The sequence below is a fragment of the Anolis sagrei genome, chromosome 1, assembly GCF_037176765.1.
Source record: "Anolis sagrei isolate rAnoSag1 chromosome 1, rAnoSag1.mat, whole genome shotgun sequence".
NCBI classification, from domain to species: Eukaryota; Metazoa; Chordata; class Lepidosauria; order Squamata; family Dactyloidae; genus Anolis; species Anolis sagrei.
In genome coordinates this window covers 213,775,179-213,787,841 of record NC_090021.1, presented here as the reverse complement: position 1 = coordinate 213,787,841, position 12,663 = coordinate 213,775,179, and the positions used below count along the sequence as shown (strand labels likewise).

General features: G+C 37.5%; 1 protein-coding gene across 1 annotated transcript in view; it reads right to left on the bottom strand.

The window, feature by feature from the left end:
- Positions 1 to 3,630: 3,630 nt before the first annotated feature.
- DARS1 (aspartyl-tRNA synthetase 1) overlaps positions 3,631 to 12,663 on the bottom strand; it is a 53,420-nt gene continuing 44,387 nt past the window's right edge. The window contains exons 11-16 of the mRNA XM_060776053.2: positions 11,728 to 11,874; positions 10,826 to 10,868; positions 10,413 to 10,493; positions 8,231 to 8,342; positions 6,977 to 7,048; positions 3,631 to 4,194 (exon numbers count right to left, since the gene is read on the bottom strand). Of these exons, the coding sequence (XP_060632036.2) occupies positions 4,103 to 4,194; positions 6,977 to 7,048; positions 8,231 to 8,342; positions 10,413 to 10,493; positions 10,826 to 10,868; positions 11,728 to 11,874 (547 nt within the window). The 3' untranslated portion in view covers positions 3,631 to 4,102. The remainder of the gene's footprint in view (positions 4,195 to 6,976; positions 7,049 to 8,230; positions 8,343 to 10,412; positions 10,494 to 10,825; positions 10,869 to 11,727; positions 11,875 to 12,663) is intronic.

Genomic DNA, 12,663 nt, shown 5'->3' with positions numbered 1-12,663 from the left:
TTTCAAGATTTTTTTTGCAGCACTGACATTGGAAAACTACAGAAGCATTTCCCTGTAGCCAGGTGTGAAATGATATCACCACTGCAATCTGATGTTGTCATAACTGTATATTGTTTCACCAAATGGGGATTGCAGCCAATAATATGGTCCAACTTAAAGGTTCCTACTGAAAGGACCACCCTTCTTGAACCATTTGTACAGGCTGTCTATCACCTTTGCAAGAGTTGGTATAAGTAACAAAGATATTGCTTTGTAGAATTTGTCCCTTCTGTGTGACAAAGTAATAGACACAAGACAAGAATTTTGCGATAACATTATTTTGTTCTGCATCATGACTTTCCAAAAAGCCTTTCAGCATAAAAGTCAATGACTTTATTGGGATGAAGCATTCAGAAATAAAAAAAAGATTATTATCCAGCGATATTACCAGCTCTGTATGGGGAAAGGTAATTGAATTTGATTGATTCCAGTTGGATTAGCTGAACAAACCATTCTTCCTGGAAACTGAATTTAAGAGAAATAAATCTGTGGTAATCAGCTGCTTATAATCCACTTAGTAAACCTAAACACAACTAAGAACAAGAGTAATTCTATTTTTTTCTGGGATTATGTCAAGGTTTAGTATTCACAGCTGGTCTGTTGGCTAAGCTGATTTCTTAAGCACGTGGTTTTTCAGACCTTAATTTCTACACTTTTGTTTCCTTCCACCTTTATTTCAAGGTATAATAAAACTGTAACAGAGTTCTGTCACAAAATATTAAATAGCATTTGATCAGATAGCTCTTCCGAAGTCTCTACAATTTGCACACACCAGCTCTTGCCTCAGGATTTTTAATTAACAGCAGTGGCCACTGAAAATCAGAATGACATGGCTCTAAACATACAGCCACCTATTGTCACATTTTGTATCAAGGCCTCATGTCTCAGGAAATACCTACTATTTAGGACAGGCAATAAAAAGAATATGCATAATTTCTCTGTGAAATAAAATAGAGTGACAGCGTAGAGCAGTGGCTAGAGGTGGACTATGACTCTGGAGACCAGAATTTTAATTCTCATATCACAATAGGATGTGTGGATTGGGAAGCCAGTCTATTTTAGATGTTTAACTTATTATATATTAAATATAATTTTATACATCTCCTTCTCTCTCTCTCTCTCTCTGAATTAATGTGATTCCGTCACACCTTGCCAGCATTTACCACACAACTTGGCTAGTATATATTGGGGTCCAGAGTATATAGAGAGGGGTCTAAAAGCTAAACGATTAGGATGGGTGAAAGTAGCCAAAGAGCTGGACTTGTAGGGTCAGACTGTGGAGGTTGCTTGTTAGAGTAAAAATAATCTACTTTGTTGAACATAAATGAAATATGCTTTTGTTGTAAAAGATCCCAAGAATGGTTTTTTCCTAAAATATTAACAGATGGGCACGGAAATGGGGATTTTAATAGGAGAAAGAAAGGAGATCAAATGAGAGCAAAGTCAGCTCAGTCATTGTGTAAGTTATTCACTATATAATATCATATGTTCATACTAGCTAGGACAAGCTTCCTAGATAAATGAACATATAATGACATTTTAAAGAGTGGCATCAGTATGTAATGATGTTTTTCAAGGTACCAGGAGCTTGCTGCAAGGATATTAATCTGAAATATAACCGAAATCAACAAAGGATGGGCAGGAAAGTCCAAGTGGGGTAAATAAGGAAACCCACAGTAATACATGTCTAGGCCTAAATAAGTTAATAGCAGTTGTGTATAGGGTTGCATTTTTTTAAAAGAACCCATTGTTGTAGATCAGCCAGGGACTGATGATTTAGAGGGGATTGTTAGCTTTCTTGTGGCACAAAGTGATAGGCCCTCAAGTCTGGGAAATGATGGTTCTCTTTGTGAGGAAACTGGCTCGGAAAGTGCAGGGCCACAAAGCCAGTCAGGAGAGCCAGAAGTAGCATCAGTAGATAAGGAACTGAGTGAAGAGCTGAATGATAAGGAGGGTTTCCAGGAGAAACCACCTGTAGCTATGGGGATCAACAAAAGTTTTTGTTTACAAATCAGAGCCAAAAATAGATTGTGTCGTTCAGAGAGATTACATGGGAAAGTTGTAGAGAAAATTTACAGGGGATGTGACACTTTTATGGGTGTCTATTAAACAAGTTGTTTACCTTAAGGGCAGTTCAGGCAACACTGCGTTAGAGTGAGAAGCTAAGCCTGACTTCCCTGGTTCAAGTTAACTCTTGGTTTTGGATTTAATATATCCTGGAAGTTTTCTATGTTCCTGTTCATGTACTCCTGTGCAAGTTTTTACTAGCTATACCTTCTTGCTTGTGGACTTCACACTGTACCTGTGATTACTGGCTGTTCCTGGACTTTGTCACCTCTGGAACTGTATGAGACATTTGGATTATTGTTTGGTTATCACCTGTTGCTAAACCTTTTGGGATTATATATCTTCCTTTCTTATTCCTGCTTTTTATATGCTTTTATGTGTTTTACAATAAACTGTTTGCTTATATTCCTGGACTTTTGTGTGGCGCGGTGGTCATAGGTGTTTCCATGCCTGGAGTGCAACACACGTGTATTTCAAACTATTTTCATACTTTAGCTTTTTGAAGTTCTTCTGTGGGGCACATGAGCTCTTTTCTCCAAATTGACAAAATGAAAGCTTTAGGAAAATGTCAGGGATAGAATCATGTACTTGAGCATTCAAGCTTTGAGTTACAGCATATTGCTGTCTTCTTTTAATCTATCAGTTTATTTTATTTTTTCAGCATTTATAGAGCTATATAAATTTAAACTAATTTTGCCCACCTGCCCCATTACAAAGTAATAATAACAAAACTAATAATAAAATATTAAAATAGACTTCCCACTTCCCACACAATGAAAAAAAAAGTTACAATCCTGTCAATCTATCATTTTAGACACTTTCTTCATTCTACCTTATTTTTTCAATCTTCAAAACTCCCCTTTTTCTTTATGAATAATAGAAATGTTCCCACTCTTTTAAAAAGACATCAGCTGACTTCTCCTTAATTGAGCAAGATAACTTGTTCATTTCTGCTGGTTCTGTAATATGCGCTACTTCATGGTTTTTGTTCATTTGTTTGGAAGCCCCAGTAAAAATAATGTTGGATCTAATTGTAATCTGATTTTAAATATCTCTTGTTGCCAATTTTGTATCCATCTCCAATATTCTTTTGCTTTGTCCCACGCTCACTCACCATATACGATAGTTATATTGCTTTCTAATGAAGCCAACCAAGCAAAAAATATGATCACTTTAGTAATATATGGAACTATAGAAACCTAATTGAATTATTCTTAGTCACATTTATATCCCCCTCCTCTTTTGAGAAGGCCAAATAGCACAACTGAGGTATAATTTGATTTTACCTTCATCAGCCCTGCATCAGTAAGGCTGGTCACTCAAGTGATACAAAAAGCTGAATGACTGAGTCAAGATTACATTCATTATATCCTTCATAAGGTAAATCACTACTGCTGCAAACAACTTGTGGGTTTGCTAATTTAGATATAAGTAAACAGTTTGAATTTGAGGCATAGAAAAGGTACTAGATAAATGAGAATCTCTGCATGACCTACAGTGTTGAAAAATGAGACACACAGAATAGGTAGTTAAGAAGTTTTATTGCTACCTGCATTTCAGTTAATCCACATTTAATCAGTTAATCCACTATTTTCCAGTTGCTCCTCAAAATAATTACTCATTTCCAAATTTACTCATACCTGATCATCTCTTACATTTGAAACATGCTTTTCTGTCAAGTGTCTAAAAACAAATTTAACCTTACTCTGTAAAATATGAACTTTATTACAATTTAAATTTTTAGAAACTTGCTAACGTATAAGATGACAAATAGGAGTTTTAGTTTGACCAAGTGCATATTCTGAAAAAGATGCAACATTTTTAGATCATAGTTCAGTTATTTTAAAATGGTTAACTGTAAATATTAGTAATATGTGAATTAAACATTCACTATTCTGGCACTTCAGTAGATTAAATGTCCTCCCAGTGCATACTGCATTTAGGATAGGACTTAATGACGACAAGGAATAAACTTAAATGCAGGCCTTCAGTCCTTTCAAGGCGTTAGGCGTTTTGGGTCACGAGGGAACATGGATGTTTGCCGGACATTACTCAACCCAAGGTACAGCATGGTGACTCTTTCCAACCCTGTCAAAATGGAATACAATCTGATTAACTGGAGGACAAAGTATATACATTTGTGTATGCAGAAAAGGAGTTTCCCAAAGAATAATAAAATGCAGCTACGGCACTCAAACTTTGGCTTCTTTTTCATGTTTCAAATATGCACTATGAGTTACAAGGCATTGTCTGATTCCAATAAGAAATGAAGTCTACATAGCAGGGATTCTCAACCTGTGAGTCCTCAGGTGCCCTGGCCTACAACTCCAAGAAATCCCAGCTAGTTTACCATCTGTTAGGATTTCTGAGAGTTGGTCAAAACATCTGGGGACCCATAGGTTGAGAACCACTGCTATATAGGATACAAAAAAATGTCCCACATTCAAAAAAGTATGCATGTACACAGAATCATGTGCATTTCATCCAAAGCCAGTAAAAGGTAGAATAAATGTAAAATAAAACCAGCCAAAATAAAATAAATAAAATATGAACTTCCTGACCCCAATGGACATGCATGTCCTACCCGGGGGGGGGGGGGGGGGGGGAGGATCAGGACTGATGACAATATTCTGTTTTATTGCATCATGGTTTGAAAAAAAAATGACATGCAACATTTTTAATCTCCATATGTTACAGGGAAAAGTCATCCAACAGCAAAACCTATTTGTTTGATTTTTTTTGTTATTATTTATGAGGAAAAACCTTCTATGACTTAAAGTGGATTAAATATGAAGCTACTGTTTAAAATGTGGACACAACGTAAGTCCCTTTCAGCTCTAGCACTATGATTTAACTTGTTTGTATCCTGGAGTTTGTACATTGGCCTTCTATAATAGAGGAGCTCTTAATGTGGAGAATTCTTAATGCCCTTAAAACTGTTCATTTCTGCACTCCACTGGATGCAGATTTGGAAATTAAAGTGGAATCCAAATAAAAGGGAAAAGGTCACATAATGAAGCCGTAGATTCTGCAATAAGACAGCACTAAATAATTGTCCCACTGGATTGTAAACAGGCCAACAGCAGTTAGTCAGGTTTTGATTAAATAAAAGTAGTAATCAAAACCTAAAGTGAAAGCTTCTGATCTTTCTTCTTTGCAGCCAAAGCACAAGAGAGAAAAAGAGGACGGATCCACTCTCTTTGGCTTACATTAATTGCATCACTTTGGGAAATAGGATGGCATATTAATAACAACAGATATCGGCACCACTGAAGGCAAATGGCAGTCAGAGCAGCTGGTTAGCTCATGGCCACTGGTGGGTAAAAGGAAACATCCCCAGATGCCTCTTTGTCCCTGTCAGGCAGGCACGACTAGTACAAAACCAAGTTTGGGGGGAAAGGAAGTGGCAGGGATCCAGAGGGTAGTATCCTCTCACCCAACATATCTGCTTTCCACTTCTTTCTTCTGATTAGCACTAAAGCACAAGGATGTACACACAACTCCCATGTCACCTCCACAGGCTGCCTGTTTGCTACTGGGCACAATTCAAAGTGTTGGCTTTGGCCTATAAAGCCCTAAATGGCCCTGGCCCAGTTTACCTGTCCGAATGTATCTGCTTTTACAAACCACCGCAAAGACTATGATCTTCTGGGGAGGCCCTGCTCTCAATCCCGCCACCATCATAGGTGCATTTGGCGAAGATGAGATAGGGCTTTCTCAGTGATTGCCCCTGGCTATAGAACTCCCTCCCTGGCGAGATTAGATCAGCTCCCTCCCTTCGGTCCTTGTGGAACCAAGCCTTTGGGACACTGCAATAAGGCAATAATACAAAACCCACTCCGCTGACTGGAGCCAGCATGGTGTTTTGAGATGGTTTCAAACAACTAATTTTGAAGTAGATAGAACTGATTTGTGTATATTTATAGTTATTTTATGTCCCGACATGGAATGCTTGCCGGATATATGTTGTGCTTCGCCCTGAGTCCCATTTGGGGTGAGAAGGATGGAATATAAATGTTTCAAATAAATAAATAAATGTAATTAGGAAACTCACATTCTGTTCACAGGTTCACATTAAATGACAGCTGCAAACCCAATTCTATAAGACCTTTATCTTACTCTTTCTTTCCATATCAGAACTTTTTTTCCCAGGCAGTCATCAGGACTGGAAAGGGATATTGTTCCTTCTACTTGTGGGAAGGGGGGCAAGCAATTCAGACCATTAAGGTATGGGTGCTCTGGGCTCCTGGGGGAAGGAGGGCACCCTCCAGCTATCCATGAGTGCTCTGTCCCATTCCTTCACCAGGGTCAGTCTAGCTCAGGCATGGGCAAACTTCAGTCTTCCAGGTGTTTTGGACTTCAACTCCCACAATTCCTAACAGCCTATGAGACCAAAACACCTGGAGGGCCAAAGCTTGCCCATGCCTGATCTAGCCGCTTCTTCATGGTATGTATCATCTCCCCAACTTCTTCCCCACTGGTAAAAAGAGCTTGAGAACTACTGGAGGAGAGGAGTAGGATGTTCAGCTGCTCAAATTGTAGAACCTTGGCCACCATGTCTCAAATTGCTTGTAACTAGGAGGAAGAGGCTGCCTCAAATGAGCACCATCACCTAAAATTATAGACTATATAGCATTATCGGACATAACAGGACGACCATATGCCCATTAGACAGACTATTGTTTTCTTTCTTTGTCATTAAATTCTCCAATACCGGGAAAAAGAAAAACAGAGATAACATTTCTCAATGTAAATCATTTCCAAATCCAGATTAATTCTCTAAATTCAGCTCAAATGCACAATCATCTAAACAGATCTCTTCCATCTAATATTAATAAAAGACTGGAAAAGAATAAAAAAGTGACATTACCTATGCCACCTCCAGCATGGGGAGGAGCCCCAAAGCGAAATGAATCAATATAAGCCTTGATTTTCTCCAGATCTGAAAAGAAAGTAATTCACTTTTATTCAATCCCAACTGTTATTAGCATCATAGGGCAAAAAACACCAATTTATAGTTAAAGAACCAATACTATTCAAAAGAAAGGCTGCTTTAAGGCTTCTTCTCATAAAACCTAAATGTTTTTAAAGCACAAATCCAAGGTTAGCAACCCATGTATTGTTAAACTTGTTGCCCCTTAAAGATGGATGGATAGGAGGCAGGAAGGATGGAAGCCAGTCAATTAGGATATAATCAGATGGCTTTTTCCCCTCAAAAGACACTACACAAATAATGCAAAGAAATCTAAAACTCTCTCAAAAGAGAAATCTCTCTTAAAGGCTACATAGAAAGATATTGTTCCAACGCAGGGGCAGGTAACATATACTGGGATTTCCAATCTCATTAGCCTTCACCATTGGCAATGTCTGGACATATCTGATGGAAATTTCAAGCCAGCAACCTCTGAGGACCATATTTTTTTCTTCCCTGCTATAGAGAAAAAACAATCCCTGTGTCCACATTTATTTTCTCTGAGATTTTACTAGTCTAGGAAAATCTATTTGGATCCCTCTTCTGCAATACCAGCTACAGCTACACACTCATCAAATGAGGAAATGATTGCCCTTAAGGTTTAGTGAAGTGGTTCTTAACCTGTGGGTCCCCAGATATTTTTGGCTTCCAACTCCCAGAAATCCTAACAGCTGGTAAACTGGCTGGGATTTCTGGGAGTTGTAGGCTAAAACACCTGGGGACCCACAGGTTGATAACCACTGGTCTAGTGGTATGCCGATCCACTTTTTGAACATCCCCTATATCCAAGCCAACATTAAGTATACTCATAGTGAGACTGGGAAGCTCTACAGAACAAGAACCTTGAAGAAGAAAATTCCTTAGGATAGTTTCCATAGAGCCATTGCCTATAGCTAAAATCCTGTTAAAATGATATTCTGCTGGACAATGAAAGAACAATTTGACAGATACTGCTTTTATTGGCTATTAAGCCCAATCAGCCAACGCATGTATTAGAATAGCACCCACACAACATTGCACATAAATAACCAAGTTCTCTATTTTGAGCTTTTCAGATCCCTTCCCCACCTGATCACATGCACTGAACTGGAAATCAATTTTTAAAAGCTGAATACACATCTTATCAGTAAGCAGCTATAATTGGGGTATTACCAATTCCATGATGCATGGCTCTTTCAGTCAGCAGCTGTGGGTCATGAACTCTCTGAGCACCAGACAAAATCTCTTCACCTCTCATGAACATATCGTAGGAGTTGGATGTTTTCTGAAAATAAAGAAAAGACACTACTTTAACAAATGGTAGTGAAATTGTCTTTAAAAATTGTGGTCTGTGAGTGCAAATGTAAAATCACACAGGTGGGGGGGGGAGCAAATGGGGCAGGGGCGGGAGTGAGTGGGATGGTGAGCGGCAGAGCAGGGACAGGCAAGTGGGGAGTGTGGTAGGTGAGCGGGATGGTGAGTCATGGTGTGTGTGCCAGGAGAGAGGGCACTGTGCCATAGGTTCACCATCACTGCCCTAAGCCTAACATATTATGCAGTTGTGTGTGTCAGACTCGTTGTTTCAAGTTATGGAGACCCTAAGCTAAACCAATCATTGGGTTTTCTTGGCTAAATTAGTTCAGATATTTGTCACTGCTTTCATCCGAGACTGAAAAAGTACAAGGTGCCCAAGGTCACCCAATGCATTTTCATGGCTGACTGAGGATTCAAGCCTTGGTCACCCAGAATCCTAGTCCAACATTCAATGGCTACTGCACTACATTGGTGAGTCCAATCCTGAATGATGTGGGCAGCAGAAATCAAGGTTCTGCACTGCTTTCAACAGCAATGAGGTCTGTTGTTGTTTTTAAGTAATCAGTGGAGAACTATATTGTATTGTTTCATTCTGAAGGACTATAAAAACACAAAGAGAGAGCTAAGATAAGCACAATAAACATTTTGATCCCTCTAATACATGATGTTTTGGCCTTCAATTCCCAGAAATCCTATCAGTTGGTAAACTGGCTGGGATTTCTGGAAGTTGTAGACCAAAACAATTGGGGACCCACAAGTTGAGAACCACTGCTCTAATTCATACAAATAAACATGGATTCCTTGCTGTGACAACTCCAGCACTACATGGTAGTTGTAATGGTGTTGTTATTATCTTGGAAATTAACATTTATTTATTTAATTCATTTTTAGCCTTCTTTCTTCCAACAATGGGATTCAAGGTGGCTAACGTGTGGGTGTGTAATTTTTATTGTTTTATAGTGTACACAAGAAACAAAGTAGACAACAGACCCCCCCCCCCCAAAAAAAAAGAAAAAAGAAAGAAAAAAGAAAAAAAAAAAGAAAGAAAAAAAGGTATATAAAAAAGCAGGCAAGTTTGCAAAATAGTATACAGTTAATATACAGTCAGTTAAATAGGTGAAAAATCAAATTTGACTGTACAGTTATTATACCTTAGCATTTCTTGTTCCTCTAACCCCACACCTGTGAACCCATGACCTCCAACACCCCTCAATATGGATCACATAACTAACCCACAACTACCCATATGCCTTTTTTCAACAAATCCCCTTTATGACAATCTTCAAATCTACCTTTGCCTTCTTTTCCAGATACCCAAGTGCCAGCCTCCATTTTTGTGAATTCTTCATTATTTCCTCCTCTGCTGTTATTTGTCAGTTTGGCTATTTGGATATAATCTACTAATTTATCTCTCCAATCTTTAGTAGTTAACTCTTTTTCTTCCTTCCACGTTTTGGCTATTATTAGTCTTGCAGCAACAAAGGAATATTGACAAATTTCTTCCTCTCCTGTGCCAATACACCTTCTAAATAGATTTCCGGGTTTTTCTTGACCTTTTTGTTAATCATATTGTTTGTTTTTTTCACCACTTTTTTCCAGAATTCTTGAACTATACCACAGGTCCACCATATGTGGAAAAAAGATCCCTTCACCTTCTTACATCTCCAGCAAGCCCCTCGTCCTCATAAAAACAATATAAATTAAAAATGATAACGAAGTATCTAAAGAAAGTATAAATATAGGTGTTATTACTTGTAATATGCTTCTTTCAGACCCTAGACCTGCTTTAGGGATTGCTCGTATAACTTTTAGCCTATAAATATGCTGTAAGATCACTGCTTGGAAACAGGGTTAACGTAAACAATTCAGAGTTTAAGGGAGTGATCCAAACCCCTTTAACACAAAATTAAAGATCAAAAACTTGCTACATGCTCATGGTGCAGTTGGAGTATATACCCCATACTGACAGTTGAAAATAAACTATTCAGCAATGGATTCATAAGATATTTCAAAGTAATGAGAAATACAGGACTTTACTTACAGGATTTTTTGGATCTGGCATCGTATAAAAAGGTCTTACAGCCAGTGGATATTTGTCAAGAATATAGAAGTCGGTGTCATACTGCAAACAATATTAATAAAATGAAACATTTTCTTTTAAATTTGAAAAGGAACTTGTGAAACATACATATAAGCATGGCAAGTTTCATGCTACTCTTCACTTTGGACAAAGAAAACTATTCAAGATACATAATTCCCAATTAAATCCAATATGCTTAAGTTAAATGTATGCCACATGAATCCTATAATAATATTCTTTTTAGTATACAACAGCGTATATAATGATATGCTAAAAATAGATACAAAATATTTGTGTGGCTAGTACTGCTTAATAAATTTGGTTAGAACATGTTAATGCTACATTACAGAGTTACCAAGATTAAAACACATTACCTTTTCTTTCACCAAACGACCCAAAAGCTTCTCACTTGGGGTACTGAAAACAGAGATACTCAGGGTCAGATTTGAGCAATGTCTGGCCCTCACTTTGCATGTCTGTGAAACTTTATGGAGCCTAAAACCTGATGGGCTACCTTTTGAACATTTACATTTTTATCGACTATATTTTGGCAAAGGCTTGCTAAATTTTGAAAGATTTGCTAGATATGCTTGCTGGGGAAGGGGCTTAAAGGTAGGTGTGCTTTGTTTTATTTTATTCACTCCTGGATGACACTCTTTCAACTTGGTATGTAGATATGCTACATCATGGAAGGAAATGCTGTACCATTTCCTTTTGAAGAGAGGCTTGTTCTTAAGATAACATATACTTATAGAGAGAAGAGAAGAATCTAAAAAGGAAGGAAAATGCTACCACTAATTTACCTGGAGTTGTGTCTTCATTATTTGAAAACTATATGCATGCATTAAAGAAATACAGGGTTAGTCAAAATGAATAGGCCATATATATATATATATATATATATATATATATATATATATATATGGCCTATTCATTTTGACTAACCCTGTATTTACTTCTAACTGACTAAGGGTTCATGTTGAATTCTGCTTGTTCCACTTCTTTTCTTCAACTTGCTCTATGTGCAATTTCAAATGGAAATACTCCATAGTTATAGGGGTTTTTTTTTTAAAGGTGGCTCTCCTTCCTGATTATTCCTATTGAAGCGCTATTCTGTGCATGTGAACAGTATATAGCAATTCATAAAACTAACAAATACTGCAAAAATAGAAGCTTGAGTAAGAATCCTGGTTAAGAGATGCAATACGATTATATCAGATCTAGTTACACCTAAATTGCTTATAGATGGTGCTAGCTCCTCCAAGTATGACTGCACCTGAGATCATCTTCATCTCCCATTTCTACTCCAGCTTCCCGAAGCATGGCAAGAGCTTCGGGGAACTCCAGTCTCAGAGTGGGCTCCAAGAATTTGAATGGTTCACATGGAAACTGCTTGTTCACAGTCTGGATTTCAGTTTGAAACCTGCATACAGAGAATAGGATTTTCAGCGAAGGAAGAGCACCAAAGAGAAAGACAGTACCATCCTTTGCCACTAGAGCTCACTCTGACATCATGCAACCGTCTACTTTTATTCCTCCTGCTGCAAAAGGAAGGATAACTCTGAGATAATGTGACTAATGTGTGACATTATATATGTGAAAAAATACTATACATTCTCCTGTAAGTAACTAAGCAGTTTAAACTTTACAACAGTTATGCAAAAATCCATACCATATTAAATACATTCCATTTGGATAAACACAAACTTAAAACAATTATGAAGAAATTGCACTTGCCAAGTAGGTTCTGTCTTTAAAAAGAGCCAATAGGAGGCTGATGGCACAGCAAGTGAACCAAAGTCATATCTTATTAATTTTTTAAGGCATATAATTTAAAATAAGAAGGAATTTGTTAGAGATTTCAGCCAGGAAAGTCCAACTTATGTGTCTGTCCAATCCTTTCTCATGTTAACACTTCCTTGCAACAGCAACAAAATATGTTCGTTAATTCTCCACTAAAGAGAGAAATTCATCTTTCTGCTTATTTTGAACATATCATTCAATTGATATTGGTGGATTACAATCAATTGGTCGATTACACCAATCTCTAGTGTTTAGTACAAAAAGAAGGATCTTTTCTCATTTTGTTCTTTTATAGAAGAGGATGTTTGCATCTCAATTAACTGTAGTGTCAAAAATCGCTCAGGTATGTCCATAAGATACAGACAGTTTACAGCTGAAGAAATGTTTTAAGATATATACAAAGATTAAA